Here is a 21,233-nt window from a genome sequence, read left to right as displayed (position 1 = left end):
CGAGACGGTGGGCTGGGACCCTCAGTGAGTCCTCTGCCCATGGCCACTTGTTCCCTGCTGTCCCTCCTCACCACCGCAGCAGCGCGGCATCGGCGTTACACAGAGCTGGCGCTTCGGGACCGGCCTTTGCGTTATCTGTAACAGGAGACAAGAAAAACCAGCCGGCTCTCCCGTAAGGGAGGAAGTCGTATGGGAACGCTCATCGACGCGAGCCGTGTTTAGCCCGGCTGACTGAGGTCGGGCTGCACGGAAGCCCACGGTGACACGGCCGTATTTCTTCACACGCCCGACCTGCTGGGCGGTTTCAGTGAAGTGGACACCGCAGCGGCCGAGGTCTTGGACACGCAGCACGGCTTAGCGTGGATCTGGGCCCGGGCAAAGAGGATTGATCGGAGCCAGGAGGGAGAAATAAATTAAATAAAGTCTTGTAAGCCTGCTCTCGTCTCCCGCAGTCCTGGGGAAGATGGCCCCGGCATGTGAGCAGAGGTCTGGTTTTAAAACATCCATCCTCCTGCAGTTTCACCCACCGCACTCGTGTTTTTCCTGTGCTTGCCAGAGAAATGCCAGATACCCTGCAGATGCCACCCGAGGTGGCGGTGCAGGTGCCACCCCTGTCCTCCGAGAGCAGCAGGGTGTCATGGGGAGCCCTCCCCGTGCCGGGAGCCGAGGGCCTGTCAGGGATGTGCTTGATGTGTGTAAACACGTAATTAACGGTAAGCATAGACTTAATTGCTTGTGGCTTCGATTTGCATTCAGGTGCTGCGCTGAAGATGCCTTAGATACAAGCAAACCCGGTCAAGTTTGCAGCTCCCGAGGTGTGCAGGAAAGCGGGCCGGGGCGGGGGGCCAGGGAAACCCCCCCCTATGGCCTGAGGCCGGGCGAGCGGCGGCCGCACCGCCCGGGTGACAGCAGGTCCCTGCCCGCCGGGGGGGCCAGCGACAGCACCAGGGCTCTGAGCCCCGGGAGCCGCGGCCCGCCCGGGTGCGAGGCCCGGGCCGGCCCGCTGCAGGCGGCCGGGGCAGTCCGGGTGGGCCTGGGACGATCCCCTGGTGGGCCGAGGCCGGCGCGGCGCCGGGCGACCCCCGGGCCGGCCCCGCTTCCCCCCTGGCCCCCCCGGCGGGTCCCGGCGCTGCCTCCGCCCGCCGCCCGCCCGCACCCGCGGGCGAAGCCGCCCCCCGCCGCCCCCGCGGCTCCCTCCCTGCGCGGCGGGCGGGGGCGGCGGGCGGGGAGGGGAGAAGGGGAGGGCGGGCGGCGCGGGCCGGGCCGGGCCGCGCCGTGGTGAGGCGGCGGCGGCGGCGGCCCTGGACACCTCGCCCCGCTCCTCCATCTTCTCTCGCCACAGCTCGCCTCGGCTTCCCTCAGCCCGGGACCGGCCCATTGCCAGCCCCGCGGGGGGGGCGGCCGGCCCGCCGCGCCGCCCCGGCCCCCCCGCCCGTCTCGCCGCCCCGCCGCGCCGCCCCGGCTCCGCCGCCCGCCCCGAGGCGAAGGGAGCGGCGGGGGCGGCGCCGCGGCGGCCCGGGCCCGCGCCGCCCCGCCGGGCCGCCGCGCCGCCGCCTCCCCCCTCTGGGCCGCAGTGGTGCAGCCCGGAGGTTAGCGGAAGCGGCCGCTCGGCGCTGCCATGTTGAGCCGCCGCCGCCGCCGCCGCTTTGTTGTCGGCTCCATGTAGCTGGGGCCCGGGGGAGGGAGGGGGGGACCGCGCCGCCGGAGCCGCCGCCGCCGCCCGCCGAGGGCCGGGACGCCCCCGCCATGGAGGCCAACTGGACCGCGTTCCTCTTTCAGGTGAGGCCCCGCGGCGGCCGGCGCTGCCCGCCCCCCCCCCCCCTCCCCTCAGCGGCCGCGGGCGGGCGGCCGCCCGCCGGGCTCCCCGCTAGGCCGGGGCTGTCAGTCAGCGCCGCCGCCCGGCCTCCCGCCCGCCTCCCCCGGCCCGGCCCGCGGCGGCGGCGGGGCCCGGCCCGACCCGGCCCGGCCCGCCCGGGGCAGCGGCTGCCCGGCCCCGCTGCTCCCTCCGCTCCCTCCTGCACTTTCTCCGCGCCCGCCTCCCCCGCTGCCGCCGCCCCGCAGTGTTTTGCCTTTTATTTATTTAATTATTTATTTATTTTTAAAAAAGAGGGAAATGTTTATATTTTATTTATTTTATTTATTTTTCATTTTTATATTCCCCCCCCAAAAAAAAAGCTTTTTTTTTTTTTTTGCTTGTTTTTCTCTCCCCCCGCCAAAAAGAAAAACAAAAAAAAAAAAAAAAAAACACCAACCCCAACCAGCCCAGCCTTCCACCGGGCTCTAACAAAACCCCGATGGAACAAACACCGTGTCTGGGAGAATAAATTAATCCCTCTTTAAACAGCCTGACTCAGGGGCCGGGTGACGAGGGAGCTTGTTTTCTTTTAAAATAGGACGCAAGCGGGCTGGATTTCTGTAAAAACTGGCGAAATGCTAACGGTAACAGGGAGGAATAGGGACGGTAGAGCGTGCAACCCCTCCCTTTGCCAACTGAGTCACAATTTTCCCCCCTTCTGTCTGCGAAAGACTGACTTAAAACCACCACTGTTTATGTAATTCCGAAGAAAATCCAGTGTACCAAAAAAAAAAAAAATCCGAAAAAAAAAAATCCTCCCCTGGCTTTTGTGAGCCGAGCCCTTTCACGCCGGATTGTTTTCTGATGCCTCCTGCTCTTTTTGAGCTTGGAAACATAAAATATGGAATTGCAGCAGCAGCAAAAAAAAAAGGAAAAAAAAAAAAGCCCCACACATCACCTTTCTCAAGGTAAAATAATCCTCTTTGCACGTTCCCGGCGGCCGTCACTCGCTTACTCACTGTCCTCCTCGGAATTAAACCCAAACCCAACCCGTGACACGAGTTCAAAAACCTGAGTTGAATGAATAAATCCGCCAAGAGCGAGCCCCATTCCTTTAGACAGGAAAAATTATTCCCTTGCGAGTCCCGAGGGATGAGTCAGTCCCTTGCCCGGGTGCTCTGCCTCCGAAAACGCGCCGGGAATGTTCCGGGGTGCCGGTACCGGGAGCTGGGCGCTGGGTTTTCCGCCTTTTTGTGATGAAGGCGGGTGATGCCATCGAGTTTGGCTGAGGTCTTGTGAATTATTTCTCACTCTAGTGGGCAGTTGTGATTCGCACATAGGAAACTTCACACTAAGAAGTTAATCTCCTTAGTTTAGGGCCATCTCCCTCCGAGTTGGGGCTGTTTTATCGCTTTCCTGCCTCCCAGGCTCACAGATGAGAGTTTTTGAGGGGAAATTATTCGTAGGCTGGCAGGATGGTATTGCAGCAACCTCCGTAACAAACGCCAAGTAATACTTTCAAGTGCATGTCCAGCTTCTTGCTGCTTGTCTGTATTTTTTTGAAGAGTACTGTATTTTGAAATAGCGATGTCACACTTTGATTTAGGAGTAGGCTTTGCTGCTTTTAATTAAGGAGTCAGCAGTTCACTTTCCGAACGTACTTAGCTATGTGCGACTTGGAAGCGTCTTCATAAAGCTGTGACGTGGATATTTTCCTCTGAGATTTTTTTTTTTGCCCCAAATAATAAAGCTTTAAGACCTCATAATAAATGCTGAACATTGTTTCTTGAGTCATTTTGTTAAAACCAAGGATTTAGGGTGCGAGCATCCTAATGCACCCAACAGAAAGCACTGTTAAGATACTTTTGATGTGACTTGATTATTTTTTTTTTCTTTTTCTTCCCATTCTCGCCAACAGCATGTCAGCCCAAATCCAACCGATTAGTTAAAACTAGTAATAAAAAGTAGATTTAAAAACCCCTCCTGGACCCCCGCCCCGGTATCAGTTAAATAACAAATGCGAGTGATGAATATACCCGCTCGTTCTTCGTGGGGGGAGTTTGACCAAGTGTGTGTTTCAGCTGTGACAGGATTTCTAAGGGACAGCTTAATACGCGGTGTGTAAAGTTGTAACTTTTAGCGAAACGTTTTTAGGGGAGGTTGCGATGTCTTAATTTTAGTCTCACTAGTGATGGGATACGCGACTGTAAATTGCTCTTTCCAAATAAAGTTGTTTGATTGTGTTTAGGTGGCATTTGGATGAATTGTATCTTTTTAAAGAAACAATCGTAAGACTGAATAAGCAGTTCTTGTTTGGATATTATTAGTCCCTGAAATGCATATTTTGAAAACCACTTTTAGTATCTGCTTGGGAAGTGAAAGTTGTATCTGTTAATGTGAGGAGGAATCATCCATCAAACAGAGTGTTCAAGATATGACTCATGCTAATTTGTTGCTCTCACATTAAGACTGGAGCGCAAAAATATTTTAGCCTCTGGCATTGGAAGTTCACAATGCCACATCCTACCACTCCGAGTCACGAATTACAGGGGTTTTTTTGTTTACTGCCCCCCAGGAGAGAAAAAAATTAGCTCTAGAACGAGGGTATTTTGCACGAGAGCCTGTCCCAGGCGATCAAAATATCGCAAAAATGTTGACTTGACATTAATGCCAGGTCAAGTAAAACCGTGGTCTGTGCCTGAATAAAAATGACTCGCAAGAGGCATGCAGCAGGTGCTGCCTTCCCTTCTCCAACAGCGAGTTAAAAAAAAATACTGCCTGATCCTGTTTTAAAAGGCTTTGATGCAGGCAGCCCTTGGAAACTGAGGAATACCGCTTGTTGCAGAGGGGTTGTTAGAAAGACAGCGCTGCTAATAACACCGGCTATCTGCGAACCAAGATAAGCAGACTTATATAAGCAGCGGCTTCGTAGTAGCCTTATGAATATACATTGTTTTATGTCCACTGTCTCTCTCGGTTCTGTAGGAATAAGTGCATCATTACCTTGAAGTGCTGACGATTCTTTAAGGCTTAAAAATATCCATAAACTGCCTAAGTTTGAACCTTGTCCAAAGGATTTGGGCTCTCTATTATCCGATCTGCTAGCTCTGCCTTTGAAACTGTATCTCTGGAAGCTATCCTTAGGTGCTCTTAAGTGTCTTCTGATGCAGTTTAACAACGTTGTTTTATGCTTATTTAAAGTTGGCTGTAAAACATTTCAGAATTTTTTAAAATTAAAATTGTATTTAAGCACACAACTTGCTTAATATTGTACTTTCAATGTGTATTGTACATACTCTATTCTTTTTATGCAATGTAGATGTGTCAATCGCTTCTTAAAAACACAGAAAATAAATGGTTGAAAAATCCACAGTTGTCACTGAAGTCAGGCAGAAGTTTGATGGAGAAGCTGGAGCTGGTGCCGTGCCCTGATTTAGCAGCGCAGCCTCCAGGAGGGTTCTGCCTCCGCCTCTTCAGCCATCGCTTCTGCAAACCGGCCCCTTGGGCTGTTGGTTGAGGTGGCTGCCGTGGCCGGCGTGGGGTGGTGGTGCTCCCTTTACCTGTTGCATCCTGAGCTCCGGCATGGATGGGACGTAAAATGCAGATAAAACCGGACAGGCTGGCCTGGCTCCTAATGCTTCCCGCAAGTTTTGTCTCCCGTTATCATCCCCAATCCTGGCTTTCTCCCGTGAACTGTTTTCCTGACAGGCTTGGAGTGTTAGGGAGCACGTATTCATACCCAGGTGGGTTAGTGTTTTTATCCACCGGTGGCTTTTATCCAAAGATCACGGGTGTCGCACTCCTGGAAAATGAGTGGCTGAAGTGATACAGGGCTTGTGCGGTGGCAGGAGGTGGCAGGAGCCCGTCTGCAGCCGAGGGACACTTGCACCAAGGTGGCTGCAGTCGCTGCTGTGATCAGGGAGGCAAAGTGTCTGGACTGGGATGCAACTAAGAAAAGTCCCAAAGTGAGCTTCTAGAAATACTGACCTCTCCAGAGGATGAGATGAGACAGGTTCGCATAGGAAGAGTGCGTTCTGTAAAGTTGTCTGTCCTCAACCAAAGTAAAATCGGACAAGTTGGGGGTTGCAGGCCAGCACAGTGTTTTATTCAGCTCTCTCAGCCTGGAGTTGTGATATTGAGTGAAGGAAACCGTAGAGAAGTCCTGGAAGGCTGCAGTACTGATCTAACGGGAATGCAAGTTTCCCCAAACTCAGCTTCAGACCTGGCACGCTGCGTTATTAACGAGACTGATTTAAAACTGGCCTGATGAGACTGAGGCACATCTTGAATACAGATGCGCTTAAACTGGCTTAAGGTGCTAGAGTGATTTATTTTAATGCTCCATTAGGCTGAATTGCTCTGTGTGGTTTCTAAACCACTTTAAAATTGTATCTGCTAGGGTTTTGTCCCAGTCTGTCTGGGTGAGTTTTAATAACAGTGTTTTCTGCCTTAGAATAAACAACGTCCAACGCAAGCCGGCTGTAGGGCAGCCCATAGCAGCTCAGCTGAGCAGAACTCAGCACGCTCCTGCTGGGGGCGGGTTCCCCCTCCCTCTTCCCTTCAGCTTCTCCCACTGATTCTGTAGTTCAGTTCCATTGGGATGGGCTGTTTTAAAACAGCTTTCAAGTCTTTTTTTTCAGACGCCGCCCCCCCCCCCCCCCAGCCGTGTTCTCCAGCATCTCTAGATGTCTACCAGTGCTTATCGATTAGCTTCTCTTCCTATCACAGAGTAGCTGCTGCTGAAGAGAAAAAGAACATGCCGCTATTCTTATTAGTGTCCAGGCGCAGAGTGCAGTGGTCAGCGTATAAATGCAGCGGGAACCTGCTAAATATAGAAATGTGGCTTTAGACAGCTCTCGATTCAGGTTGCTTTGGTTTCAGTGCTAACACACTGGTATGAGCATGTTGTTTAAATAAGAAGCCTTATCGCATCCTGGCTCTCTCTGGCTGCAGTTTGGTTCTCAACGTGCACTGAGCTCGGCTTAAAGGTGGGGCGATATTTTGCAACTCCCATCAGTACATTCATACGCTCCAAAGATAGTCCCAAGGTGGCATCTGATACGATCGTTAGCAAAACAAGTTATCTGTTATGTAAAGATCAAACGCTGTGTTAGTAAAAGATCTGACAAGCACCTAGTTGTTTTCCATAAGAAATGTTGCCCTCCGGAAACTTAATAATTATTTGATTGTTGTGATGCGTGCCTTCCTACACTTACCACAGAATCTGCACAGCCAATGCATTTAAAGCGCAAGCGGTTTATCCTGTCCAAAACCCAAATTATGTAACGTTTTCCAGTTGTTGCTTCAATGGCTTTTTGGTCTAGAATGTGCTTTCCTGTAGTTTGCAAATGTTCTCACCGTGTCAGAGTGAGCACCCATCAATAGAATTTAAGTGTGAATGTTTGGTTTTAGGCACACGAAGCCTCACATCACCAACAGCAGGCAGCACAGAACAGTTTGTTGCCTCTCCTGAGCTCTGCTGTTGAGCCACCCGATCAGAAGCCGATTCTGCCCTTACCAATAACGCAGAAACCTCAGCCTGCACCAGAAACATTAAAGGATGCTATTGTTGGGATTAAAAAGGAAAAACCTAAAACCTCCTTTGTGTGCACTTACTGCAGCAAAGCTTTCAGGGACAGCTACCATTTGAGGCGTCACGAGTCCTGCCACACAGGGATAAAGTTAGTGTCACGGCCAAAGAAAACTCCCACCACAATGGTGCCCCTTATCTCGACCATCGCTGGTGACAACAGCCGAAGTTCATTGGTTTCGACTATCGCGGGCATCCTGTCCACAGTCACTACGTCTTCCTCTGCCACCAACCCCAGCAGTAGTGCCGGCGCAACGGCTATGGCAGTGACTCAGACGGTGAAGAAGCCCAGCAAGCCCGTCAAGAAGAACCACGCTTGTGAGATGTGCGGAAAGGCCTTCAGGGATGTCTACCATCTCAACCGGCACAAGCTGTCCCACTCAGATGAAAAACCCTTTGAATGTCCAATTTGCAATCAGCGCTTCAAGAGAAAGGATCGCATGACCTACCACGTGAGGTCTCATGAAGGTGGCATCACGAAACCATACACCTGTGGTGTTTGTGGAAAAGGCTTCTCGAGGTACCATGTAGAAAATCCCAGGCGAGCTCAAGTATTGGCTTTTCATAACCAAGAAGGGTTAAGCTATCATAGCGAGGGGCTAGGAGAACCAGACATCTTAGAAGATTGGTGAGGGGATAAAGAGCCTTGTTTACCTCTAGGGCGTGGGTCTCGATCTGAGCCAGATTGGCCAAAAGTGGTCGCGCTTTTATGAGAATGTTTTGAAATGAAAATTTTTTGCGACCTCATCCAGGTCCTGTAGGACACGTGTCTGTGTCGCTGGTGGTGACCAGGGAGCCCCTTTGCAAAGGTCGATGACCGAATGGGGCACGGCAGGGTAGTGGCTCCATGTCTCGGAGCACGGTTGGGGCGTACTGACAGAGCATTGCGGGGGAGCTTGCATTGCTGCTGCCTGTGTTTGTATCTGTGCTTGCAACAGAGAAAACTTCAACCTTTAGAGCCGTTGATCCGTCACCTTTACACACGGTACGACCAACCGTACCATTTTCAGGTGTGTAAGAAGAACACAGTTAATTTTTGAACCGCAGGTTGGGTCTCAGCGTAACTATGTGTTACTCTTGCTGAAAGCCACCGCGTGGGCAAGGGGAATGGATTTATTCTTGCCGCGCAGAGGGGTGTGGGCTGCGAGGGGTCATCAGGGCAGTGTTCAGCACCGCTAGCCACGGTGTCGTTACTATGTATTTGTAACAGTATGCTTTTCCTTCTCTGTTCCTCTCTTTTTTTGCAGGCCTGATCATTTAAGCTGTCACGTTAAACATGTTCACTCAACTGAGAGACCCTTCAAATGCCAAGTAAGGGCCAAAATGATTTATTAAGAACAATGTGTTACAGTATCGTTAGAATCTCAGGTGAATAATCATTCCAGAACTGTATTTGCTTCTGGACTTTTCTTTGAAAAGCAAGTTTAGGAATAAAGTCGCATCCTCCTTGCATACCAGCAGCACTGTAGTTCTGATGTAAGTGCAGAGGCAGTTTAAAAGGATGCTGTGGCCACTTCTTTAGGAAGATTAGAGGCTTTTTGCTTTCTTGGAGAGCACCTACGGTGTGCTGTTTTACCACGTTTAACTTAGTAGTAGGATTGTAACAGTGTCCTCAGCTCAGTGCTGATTACTGGAGCTATGTGTGCAATGTGGTTCTCAGTATGTTTAAATTAAACTAGGTGTGTTTCTCAGTATATCCATTTAAAATGGATTGGAATAGTTGATTCTGGATCCGTTATTTTGCTGGAAACTGTAAGCAAGTTGTCAAAAGTTGATGACTGAGCAGAAGAGAAATAACTCGACTGCCCTTGAACAATTAACTGTTTTGCTTGGACTATCTGTGCTTGTTCCAACCTGTGTTTTAGTGGCTCATCATATTAAATAAAAGTCTTATGTAGGAAGAATAGTGTTAGAAAAAGGTTTTGTTTCCTTGTTCTGATTTGGACGGGAACAGAAGCAGTTGAGCAATTTGAGAGATCAAGTTCATATTTGTACAGTAACATTCTATCAGAAAACAACTTTGCCTGTTCTAGGTTTTTTTTATAAGCTACACCTTGCTTTGGTAGGGAAGGCAACCTGCTATTTTAAGAACGTTCAAGTAGTATAGAGTATGATTTTTTGCCCTCATTGTCTCAGAAGCCAGCTTCCATTTTCAGTCTCTGTTTAGTAGTTTGATTTTGGTTTCTCTATAAATACAGGTAAAACTTAAGGTTGTCAGTATGCTTAGGATACTGTTTGCACCCACGAGGTAAAATAGGCGTAGAGTGGGCGTGTAATTCATACTGTAACAATGCTGTCTGCACTTCAAGTGTAACTGTTGTTCTCCATATAGACGTGCACTGCTGCCTTTGCCACCAAAGACAGACTGCGGACACACATGGTGCGCCATGAAGGAAAGGTATCGTGTAATATCTGTGGTAAACTTCTGAGTGCAGCATATATCACCAGCCACTTAAAGACACACGGGCAGAGCCAAAGTATCAACTGTAATACCTGTAAACAAGGCATCAATAAAAGTAGGTGAACGTTTTAAAAACATTTCTAATAACGATGTGTTTGCAAAGGGAATTGCCTTTGATTACGTTAGGATGCAAAACTGTACCCATCAGTCTGGGTATTCACACCTATTAAAAATAGGTATTTGATAAGAGGATCTTCTTCAGTTCAAGAATTGGCATACGTGGAATCGGTTTGCTACTAGACTGCGCTCTTATCCCTTAGGAATGCCCTGCAGTTTGTGAGAATAACCCATCTCTTGAAGAGAAAAGAGTTCCCAAGTTTTCTCAGCTTCTAAGTTCAGTGCTACTTCCTGAACTGTACAGGCTGAAAAGTCCAACAGATTATTCTGGAGATTTTAGGATATTTAAGAACTGCGGAGGTCTGCCAAATTTCAGGTCTAAAGCCTCATCTAAAGCTCATCAAAATTAGGAGAAAGTTTTCTCTGAGCTTTGGCCCTGGGGCTCAGTGGTTCCTCCCTCTGGCAGTAGCTGACAAGAAAAGCATTTAAATCCAGCACCAATATGTTTTGGGCATTAATGACATTTGATTGGTGTTGTGCAGGCGTTCAAATGAGATGTTAGTAATAGTTCCATCTAGTCTTAAACTCTGTGAAAGTGCTGAAGCCTGAACCTGGGAGTGCCTAGTAAGCAAATGAAGACTTGACTTTCAAATCATCCCTATTAAAATACTTGTAACTAAGTTAACCCACATGCTTACTGGTATACGACTGGTTTTCAGAGGAATGTCTTTGGAAACTTTGTCCTTAAAGCCTTTTAAACAGTATTAATTTACAACATCTTTGCAGTTCCTGTTACTTCTGGATAATTTGAAGGTGCTGGGCATGTTTAAAATGCCTGATTGTTGAGCTTAGTAGGAATTTTGGATGTGAAGTATTTTTCAAGGTATAGGGTTACAGCTCTGGCTTCCCAAGCTAGTTCGGTGGTGCTAAGCCAGTTCACGTGAGGCATTTACGGCAGTTGTTAGAGGTGGAAATGATGAGCTGTAATGTGGCCAGAGTAGTAACGTGCTGTTCTGTGATGTAAAATTTTAAGTCATACTTGCAAAAGAAAGTAAAAAGGCTTTTTTTTTTTTTTTTAACTGGAGCTGAGGTTTAGAAAAAGTGGAATTGGCCAACCAGCTTGAATTCTAGACACTCACTGTAGTCTTTGATTTCATTCTTCCTAAAACACGAACAAAATAACCAGAAAGGAAGTTCATTTTTGGCAGTGAAAGCAGATGTTCCTGACTTACATTTTGGATTTTAGATGTTGGCAAAGTAGTTTTATAAAGCGCAGAATTAATTATATGGTTTTAAACACTTCTGTGATTTTTGCTCTTGGAATCCTGTGAGATTCCACGCACTCTTTATGGAAGAAGCCTTTGTCATCTCAGCAGAAAAACAGAGTAACTTTTCAAGGTGAATTTGTGTTCTTACTTGATTGGCATAGCATGCATGAGTGAAGAGACCAGCAATCAGAAGCAGCAACAGCAGCAGCAACAACAGCAGCAACAACAACAACAGCAGCAGCAGCAGCAACAACAACAACAGCAACAACAACAGCAGCAGCAGCAACAGCAGCAGCAGCAACATGTCACAAGTTGGCCTGGAAAGCAGGTAGAGACCCTGAGATTATGGGAAGAGGCCGTCAAAGCAAGGAAGAAAGGTAAAACAAAACAGTACTTACGGTCTTGGTTTTATAAGATACTGGAGCTTACAGTTATATAGGGAGTTTAAGATGTCAGGAAAGGATGAAAATTGCATTCTTGATGTTAGAAGTCATAGCTAAAAACTAGCAGGAGGGTAACATGACCAAAATTACGCTGTTGTAAGTGAGCTCCTTATTACTTACTTCCCTTTGGTCTCTGCGCTTGAATGTGTACGTAGCAGTCATCAATTACAAAGGGATGTTTGTGTCTGCTCCAAGGCAAGAGCGTGTTTTTTGACTTGCATGTGGCTTTTAGCTGTGTTTATGCATATTTACCGGTTGTTAACTTGTGTGCATATGTGTGTATATATATATATGTATGTATGTATATATACACACACACCACCCTCTGTTACATCATCATCAGTTTGCATGTGAGTGCTTTCTGTGTCCCTTTCATCTTTTCTCTCCCAATTTATTCCATTCGCTTTATTATCACGTAACTGTCTTTGCATAGTTTTCTGGAACTCATAGAAATTACTTTTCTATCTCTGGTGTGGCTTTTTTTTTTCATTACAACATTAACTAATAAGTGATTGTGTTTTCCATTATTGCTAGCTCACAGCTTACCTGTCCCTGTGCTGCTGTAATTGAAGTTGAATAGCTTCCTCTTGTTGGTCAATGTGTCAGTTTTGTAAGGAATAGATTGCTTCAATTTCATGTCGCTTGGAGTATAGTATTTCAGTGTCTCCTGTTACCGCTAGCTTATTCTTTTCACAACGGTTTGATTTCTAATGCCTGTCACATGACTCTCCTGGATTACATGTTTATAAGAAATTCTTAGTGACAGCTAACTGTTTTTCACTAGCTGCTTTTAGTAATAAATGTTTTGGACTCACCTTTTTTTTTTTTTTCTCCTAAACTTCCTTTCAGTTTCTTCACTCTTTTTTTCTTTTCTAGGTCTTGTTTGTGTATTAGGCTGCTAGCTTCTTTCGCCTTGATTGTTGTTCCAATTTAATTGAATTCTGTGATCAGACATATAGAAACAGCTTATTGATGTTAAAATGTAGTGATAACAGAAACATTAAATATGATCAGGCTGCTAAATTGATAAAGCAAACAGGTGTCAGATTTAGAAAATCTCTGAGATTTTTTCTCCTGCTTGTTCCTTCCTGTGTCTTGTTCCCTTTTCCCTCCCTTTCTTATTGAAATTATTGAATACGCTTTAACAGAAACAGCGGGTTTGGACAGAATGGTGGGTGAGGGAGGTGGGTGCGGAGAAGCGTTGTCAGATTGCTGATATTAGCTTAATTTAATTGGGGAAGGGGCATGGGGCGGGATGTGTCTTTGCATATTACTGTGCTGGAAGGTGAAGCTAGATCAGTCAGTGCCATGCCTACGTGCTGCTCTTTCCATGCTGCTTCTCCTCTGCTAGTGCCACCTGTTGTGTTGGCTTTACAACACTAGATGGAATTTTTTTAGTCTAATACTATTTATTTTCACAATTTTATTTTATTTTTTTTTTTACTCTTTCCCTTCCTTTTCACCCCTCCTAGATATGGACTTTGAAGAACCAACAGTAACCCTTGAATGGGGCTAATGTTGCTTTCAAAGTTAACTCTGTCTTGGTACATTTGTATTGCCCGAGTGGCAAGAGTGGACTCTTTGCTCCTGGCTTACCTCCTGAAACGTGGGTGTAGACTGAGCTTGGTGTCCTACCCTACAAATGTGGAATAAGACACGACTTAGAAGTGCCATAACGTTGATGTAGAATTTTTATTTTTTTTTGTCGTTTCTCTAGCACTCATTCATCCCTTCCCTTTTACCCGCCTGTTGTTTTCGGGGCTCTCTGGTGCGGGCAGCCGGCAGGTGGTGCTGATGGATGCCCAGCCAGCCTCCCGCTCCCCCCGGGCCCTCCTGCCTCTGCTTTCCTCGGCACTTCATTCCTGCTTACTGCTAAACACAGTAAAACAATCCCCAAACCAACCCCAAACCCCACAAAACAACTTGGTGTGGAGCTGTAGCTTATGTGAAAGCTGAGGAGATGATGGGGGTTGATAGATGTACTGTGTGGGTAGCCTTGAAAATTGCTAAGTAGAAGTACGGTGATGAGTGGTACAATTTAGTAGCAATAATTAAGACTGAAATAAGCAGGTAAATATTGAAACGAGCTTTGCTTATCAGTCCCTAATAATGACTTTTTAAAACCTTCACAGAATGTCAGTTCACCTTTGAGAAGGCTATAGAGTACGTACCATTCGGTATGTACACTCTCTCCTCTATTTCTAATGTTCCTCTTGGGAGGATTTTTTTGATTGTACGATACTGTTTTTATGAACATGGAAACCCTCTTTGTAAGACAACCTCGCTTGACTTCTCAGGAAAAAAAATATTGAATTGAAATGAACTGCATGAGAGTTTGTATCTCTTATAGGCTATAGAATGTTAACAGTTTTAACTTACTAATAATTCCTAAAGAAAATTATTCCAGAATTTGTACCTGTTCTTGTTTGGTTTTTGTTTTTGTTTTTGTTTTGTTTTTTTTTAAATCTTGTCCATGGTTTTTTATGTGTTAAAAACTTTTTGTCTTTTTATGTCTCATTTTTAGAAGCTGCTAACTTGTGCCAAACCTCCACTGCTGCTACTACGCCTGTGACTCTTACTACTCCATTCAATATAACGTCCTCTGTGGCTTCTGGGACTATCACAAACCCAGTCACAGTGGCAGCTGCAATGAGCATGAGAAGTCCAGTAAATGTATCAAGTGCAGTTAATATATCCAGTCCGATGAACCTAGGGCATCCTGTAACTATAACAAGTCCATTATCCATGACATCTCCATTAACGCTCACCACACCAGTCAATTTACCTACTCCAGTAACCGCTCCAGTGAATATAGCGCATCCAGTCACTATAACATCTCCCATGAACCTCCCCACCCCGATGACGTTAGCTGGTCCCTTAAATATAGCCATGAGACCGGTAGAGAGCATGCCTTTCCTGCCCCAGGCCTTGCCCACGTCTCCTCCCTGGTAAAGAATTTCTAAACAGTATTAAAAAGGATTAAAATGGAATCCTTACCAGCAGTTCTTTTCTGGGTTTTGTTTGGTTGGGTTTTTTTTGTTTTGGGTTTTTTTTTTTTTTTGGTTTTGTTTTAGTTAATAATAAATTCAGACTAAGACACTGGGGCAACATGCACCATCAGAGACCGTAGTAGCATCTTCCCCTGTTGATTTGGCTCATATGGTTCACACTTGAGTTTCGCTGGAGCACTTCATTTAAACTAAGTTTTACCTTTTAGCTGACTGATGCTGACTTAGAGCAGATACTTACTTGCCAGAGTTTAAAAAAAAAAAAAAGTTATTAAAAAACAGTTTTATGTTTTATCCCCCAAATTATAACTTAGAAAATTATTTTAATCTAAACACTAGCAAAGACCCCTCTGTATCTTTAACAGGGTGGATGGCTAATTTTAACTTGCCGGTCGTTAAGTCCACTGTTTCTGAGCTAGTGTAGAATCTTTGTCTGTGTTGATGTTTTTTTTTTTTAATGAGTAAATGCATTACAATGTTGTCATTTAAAAAAAAATGCATTTTGGAGAAAATATGCATTTTACCTTTGGGAATATGATAATTTCAGGCAGCATTCCCTATGGGAAAGGTGATACCAGCTCTGATATGCAAAGCATATGATAAATTATCATTCTAACTTCAACATATAATAGGGATTGTGACCTGATATTTGGAGATGTAAATATTACCCAACATATTACCCTAAGGGAATATAGCATTGTAGTCAACATTTTTTTTAAAAAAACTGTTATTGTTTGGTGAGAAACAGCCATGGCTGACAGAAGAGGAGTCGAAATGTATGTAAACATGGTCTCTGAACAGTCAGACCCCTATGGGACTCTTATCTAGGAGCAAAAGGAGTGCTTTGAAACTTAAGAAATATTGCTTTAAGCTGGAAGATTCTGGAGGCACTGGGTATGATTTTTATGCCCTCTGCCTCCCAGTCAGAGCCTGCTGGTGTTACAGCAGGGGACAGACGTGTTAGTTGTTCACTAGAAGTTTTGTCTTATATTAAATTGTATACAGTTTTTATTCTAACCACTAACTAGGTAGGATGCCCCTCCAGGACAAGCAGAGAGCGTCTTTTAATTTCTCCCCTATTTCTTAATCAAGTGTTGTGCAAATCTGTTCAACTTTGTAAATATTTGCAAACATCATCATTTTTACGTTATTCTTCTATTGTGTTAACACATTTCTATCCATTTGTGGGAGTTCTGGGGTGATGGTTCCCACCGGCCAGCCCAGAACTTCTCCACAAATGGTCACACATGTTTAAGCTACATGTGCTTTTTATTTCTTAACCTGTTTATCTGTACATAAAGTAGAAAGCAAAATCTAGGGAAACAGATATACTTTTTAGACTATCATGTCACATATTCACGTTTTTAAAACTTTGTTTAAAAAAAAAAAAAACAACAAACCACCCTAAACCCAAGACTCTACATTAAAAACAAAACAAAACAAACAAAAAAAAGAATAAAAAAAAATAAAGTTACAGTTGAGATGTTTTTATCTTAATGAAGTTGAAAGCTATGGAGATTAGCGTGTGCGCATTTTCACAGAGTGCTAGCAGGACCGACTAGTCGAAATGGACTGCTTCCGTTCCTACCCTGCCGTGTCAGTGCAAGCAGTGATTGCCAGGCTGCTGGCTCAGGTGACAGGTATCTGTATCATTACGTGAAACTGTTCTAGGGGCTTGGACTACATAGTAAAACAAAAACAAACAAAAAAAAAATAATAAAAATAGAGCTTAGTGTAAAATAATTTTATAAATGATCTTTTGTACTTTAGGACATCAAATTGTACAACTTTTGTATATATAAAAGCTTAGGAACTTTCTGTTTAGCAGAAAGGAAACACATTCCTACACTTTTAATGTATATGTTTGTTATAATGTCCATGTAAACATATGCCCTATGTTTGTGCCTTTTAATTAGTTTGTCTCAATAAACAAAAATGTAGAGAAGAATATGTAGCTATGACTTTGTTACCACTGTTCTTACTCCAGATGTGTAGAGGTCTTCGTTTTTGCACTGTGTAGAGCGTTGGGCGCAGGCAGCTGCATGACTTGGGCTGAGCCGGCCGAAAGGAGGCATGTGAGGCCAGTGCCCCCCAGAACCCCCCGTCTCCCCCAGCCCTGAGCAGCCCCCCATGTGGGACGCGTAGTTTCCAAGCCATCTCTGTCACCCGTGGCGATGGCCACCGACTCCCACCGGTTTCCCGTTGTAGGTGTAGCGTGCTGGATCTGGGTGAATTGCAGAGATGACCCTTAGGTGAAGTTTGGGTGTCCCTGAGCTTAAAAAAACCCCAAAAAGCGTTAAAAGCCGATACGAAAATGTGTACTAGAAGTGGTTATCTATGAATTACTTACAATAAACAGGTGTGAGACTTAATTGTATGTTGTCAATTACTGTAGTATTGACAGCGGGTCCTCCGTCCAGCTAGCGTGCCCTGCGGATGTTATTTTTATCCCAGCAGAGTAGCGGTAGAATAAACACATTAAACACCGGCAAGGAAATCTTTCAACGTGACAGAGGCTTCCCAAACCACTAACCACGGTGCTCTTAGCACGGGATTAGGAAAAGGGCTGTTTCCTTTTTATTTTATGTTGGTTCTGCTCGAATGTACCTGGTTTATGTCCACAAAGCTACATTAGCTAATTGTCAACCTGTTTCATTTGTACTTGGGTAAACATTTGCTTTGTACTGTGTATAAATGGTTCTGAGGTGTGCTCCTCCGCTGTCTCGATACAGACATCAATTTCGCTTTGTAATGCCATCGTATGAAATACATTAAGCTGTTTTTTGACAAACGAAAGCTACCTGGTCAAGTAGTTTATACGGCATGCGTGCTACCTTGTAACGGCTGGGTCATCCACGGAACGAGGGGGCTATTAAATACAGCCCCCGCCTGGCGGGAGACGATGTGGAGCGGCGCGGCAGCGAGGAGGGATTTGCGTGGCGACTCCTGTCACTGCGGCCCCGGGGAAGTTAAGACTATAAGAAAATGGTGGGATGCGAAGAACAGATGCTCCTGTTACACCGAGTTAGTTTCTATGCAGCTGATGCGCTTAGCCTAGTTTATTTCATGGAAACTTTTAAGCTGGATCTGGTCCAACATCAGGGAAGCCTATTGCTGCCCTTGGTTTGAGGGGGTTTTATAGCCAGCCCATTCAGGGCTCCAATTGCAAGGAGTTCAATAGGGGTTTTATTTTTTTCTTCTGGAGTTTCCATAGGCATTCAGCGTTAGGCTCATGGCTTAGCGCCGACTGAAAGTTTTAAAGTTGAATTTTGCCTTGGAAAGATCTGTGCCGGGGAAAAGTCAGGATGGTCGGATCGATGGGACGAAAACCGGTGCTGCTGCGGGCAGGGAGCGGGTGCGGGAGCGCGGCTGTGCCGGCTGTGCCGGCGGCGCTGCGGGGAGGCGGGCAGCGGGGCAGTCGGTGCGACGGCACCACCACCCACGCCGCCAGGAAACTGTAAACGCTTTGCCTTGGGCACGGGGGTTTTTTTTTCTTTATTTGGAACACCCCACCACTTCCAGAGGATGTTTGGGGAGAGGAGAAATTTGGGATTTGACCTTCTGTATCTTACCATTGGAGAGTTATACCCGAGTGCTGTAAACTGGGGAGATTTCTGTTCAGCCAAGATCATGGATGCGAGAGAAAATCACCTGTTATTCTCAGCGTCCGAGTTAAATTCTGTTTGCCATTGTTCACAAATAAAAGTTCCCCCCCCCCTTAGAATAACTTTTTCTTCAGAGTGGAAGAAGAAAAAAAAGTATTTAATGTGTTTGCATTTGTCCACGAGAGGTTTAAAGAAAAAACACCAAAAACCCAATAAGCTGTTTGAGCTGCAGCAATCCCGGGTTACATAAAGGGGCCGGGGTTGCGGGGGGATTAGTCAGTGGCATTACTGGTGGTGGTAAGCCCTCCAAGTTCTGCTCGCTCTTTGCTCACTTTTATTTTAGAAACAGTCACTCTGAGCCATATTTTGAAAAACTGCCTGGGGTTAATTTTCGAGGCTGTCAGGGTTAGATGCCCACCAAAGAAAGAAGGAAGGAAAATCTGGATTTAAAGAACACTCAGGTTTTTAAAAGCATCCAGTACTCTGATATTTTTTTTTATTTTAGGGTCCCCGTACGGGAGCTGAGTTGTTGAGGAGTGAACTACAGTGTTTCACTGCTGGGTCCTTCTGCAAACTCCTGCCTTGCTTTGTTGGTGCCTTAGTTTATCCATCTCAAAAATAGAGTTAACAGTATTTTCAAAAGGCAGCTATTAAAAGCACTTCAGGTTTTTAAATGCCTTTAAGGTCTGTCTCAGTGCTTAAGTGGACCTTTTTACTGCTACTTCGTAGGATAAATAGTAAGTGTAAAAATAAATCTCTTCCTCTCCTAATTGTCAGGTGGAATAAAACTTAAAAACTTGATCCCTTTCTACCTAGTCATTTAATTCCGCGTGTTTATACTTCTTGCTTATCTTTGGATCATTTGCTCACAGCTTCCAGAGCAGCAACTGAAGGATGACAGAGGAACTACGTGCTAATTTTTACGTCAAAAATAGCTTTCACCTTTAAACACGCAAGGCTCAGTGACTGTTTTCTAATTAGAAAAAGAAAGCCTGAGCTTCTATTGCGAATCCATTTTACAGCTGTGTTCAGATTTGACTGTCAGCCCCTGGTTAAAATTTAGTACTGAGGTCTTGACCTAGAAACAAACCTTTTTTGGTATTGGTTTGGAAAAAGTATCTGAGTGCTAAGAGAAACCGAGCCAGGCCATCCAGAGCCTTCCCCTCACAGCATTTCGTTGTACGTTGCATCACCCTGAAGCCCAAGTAACGACCGCTGGGAAAGTTGGGCTTACGATTTTTTAAAAATAATAGATTTTTTTGGTTCTTTGGGTTTCTGGGCTAATTTGAGGCATTTTTAAAAGCTCTGGGTTTTTTCTTTCAGGAAGCATAAACACTTTTTGAAAACCAGACATTTGTAAAACATTTCAACGTGGGCATCTGCACTTACTGCTTGTGTCAGGGCACAAACCTCTGCTTTCCCTGCAAAGCCTTTCCAACAGCTACCTCCCAGATCAACCCATTTAATAAATAAACAAGGGGCATTTTCAGAATGTGCGGCACCTTTTGTTTTTCAGAGAAGGCAGAAATACTCCATTCACCTTTTCACTTAGTCGTTCTCGCCAGCTGTCAAGACAAAAACATTTTGTGTTCTGTGTTTTCTGTGCAAGGTTTGTTTTTCAGGGAATTATCAATTTAGCTGGAACTGGCTGAATTAAATTCACTATTTTAATTCTTCATAGTTGTGTATTTCTATTCCCGTTTCTTTTTACTTCCTAGACTCATTAGCAGCTAAGACCCATATCAAAGGTCAGTAAAGAAATTTGGTAAAATCACCAGTTTCCCACGAAACAAGCCTGGATTAGGAAAAGAGATCGCAGTCAACAAAGCTCACTGCCAGCCGCTGTGTCACAGAAGAGATGCTGATCTGCGTTTAACTTTGGGAAAACAAATGTTGTGGCACATGTACTTGTATGCACTGAAAGCTGAAGGTTTGCCTCTAATGTTTGCACTCTTACTGACGCCTGTGTTCCTTGTCAAAGCCTTACAGATTTTTACCCAGGCTAAGGATCGTTTAGCTGCCAGACACGGATGAAGCGATTGAGTTGAGGAAAACCTCTGCGCGAAGGGCCGTCCTGCGAGAGCTCTGGACCATCCCAAACGTGTGCTTGGGGTCCGGCACCCACCAATGTGCTCCCCAGCCGGTCCCGCTGGCCATGGCAGGGTGCTGTGGGAGGCTGGCCATGGGTGCCCGGAGCTGCGGTTCCTCCCGCAGCGTGTCTGGAAAGGTTTGGAGAGCTACGAGGCACGCGGGGGCCCTGACCTGCTGCCGATGGCGGTCTCACTCCAGTCTCTGCAAAACGGGAAGTGTTTGCCCTGTGTAAATTGGCTCCTGTAATTTGTAAGAGGAGATCACTTCCCGTCCTGAGCTGTTCTGCGGTATGGCTGCAAGCTGTCAGCCGCTGTAGCGCTGGATACCGGAGACGGCTGCTTTCTGTCTGTGGTCAAAGTGATGCTTTGTTATAATCCGTCTCTCATGTTCAGCCCCTGGGGCAGGAACGGTGCATCCCCTTCCTCACCCGACGCGTGCAGGGGTCCGGAATCCAGGAGCCTGGGATGCTCAGGAGCTGCGGAGGAGACAGAACACCAGCCGTGGAACATCTCCTCGGGAGGCTGCTCCGCACCTCGGCACCGGGACTGGCCAGGGCCAGAGGTGCCCGGCCCCGCAGCCGGGGGTGCCGGGGAAGCCTGGGGGCATCGCGGGGGACCCCGAGCCCCACCAGACCCCGCTCAGGGGCTGTCTGGCCCCAGACCCGGGGTGGCAATGGGTCAGGCCCCCGCGGGGTCAGCGGGGACCGGGCGATGCCGGCCCCTCGACGCCTCCGGCCGGGCCGAAACGGGCCCCACGCTGCCCCATGGGGGGACTCCCCGGATCAGGGTGGGGGGACAGGTCGGGACCCGAGGAGGGGAGGGGGGTGTCACCCGGTCCCTAAGCGACCCCCGGTCCCCGCTGCATTTCGGCCCGGCCGCCGCTAGGCCCCGCTCCCACCGCCCCCCCCCCCGCCTC

At 46.6% G+C, this 21,233-nt stretch overlaps 1 protein-coding gene and 1 long non-coding RNA gene across 6 annotated transcripts in view; one reads left to right on the top strand and one right to left on the bottom strand.

Moving 5' to 3' along the window:
- Positions 1 to 1,561: 1,561 nt before the first annotated feature.
- On the top strand, positions 1,562 to 16,570 carry VEZF1 (vascular endothelial zinc finger 1). 5 transcript variants are annotated; one of them, XM_054209996.1, is made up of 7 exons: positions 1,570 to 1,779; positions 7,208 to 8,013; positions 8,633 to 8,696; positions 9,718 to 9,901; positions 11,333 to 11,548; positions 13,747 to 13,791; positions 14,139 to 16,570. In XM_054209996.1, the coding sequence occupies exons 1-7, from the start codon at positions 1,747 to 1,749 to the stop codon at positions 14,564 to 14,566; spliced, it is 1,776 nt and encodes a 591-aa protein (XP_054065971.1). In that variant the 5' UTR covers positions 1,570 to 1,746; the 3' UTR covers positions 14,567 to 16,570. The 5 variants fall into 5 exon arrangements, with proteins under 5 accessions (XP_054065975.1, XP_054065972.1, XP_054065971.1 ...); XM_054209998.1 differs by having other exon boundaries at positions 1,577 to 1,779; positions 7,208 to 7,905; XM_054210000.1 differs by lacking the exons at positions 13,747 to 13,791; positions 14,139 to 16,570 and adding an exon at positions 13,087 to 13,740 and having other exon boundaries at positions 1,562 to 1,779.
- A 1,758-nt stretch (positions 16,571 to 18,328) lies between these two features.
- Positions 18,329 to 21,233, bottom strand: part of LOC128913037 (uncharacterized) — a 5,153-nt gene continuing 2,248 nt past the window's right edge. Inside the window, exon 2 of the long non-coding RNA XR_008467820.1 lies at positions 18,329 to 20,793. This is a non-coding gene — a long non-coding RNA (uncharacterized LOC128913037). The remainder of the gene's footprint in view (positions 20,794 to 21,233) is intronic.

The sequence above is a fragment of the Rissa tridactyla genome, chromosome 7 (assembly GCF_028500815.1).
Source record: "Rissa tridactyla isolate bRisTri1 chromosome 7, bRisTri1.patW.cur.20221130, whole genome shotgun sequence".
NCBI lineage: Eukaryota > Metazoa > Chordata > Aves > Charadriiformes > Laridae > Rissa > Rissa tridactyla.
Note: the sequence above shows the minus strand (reverse complement) of the source record. Positions and strands in the feature narration are given on the sequence as shown.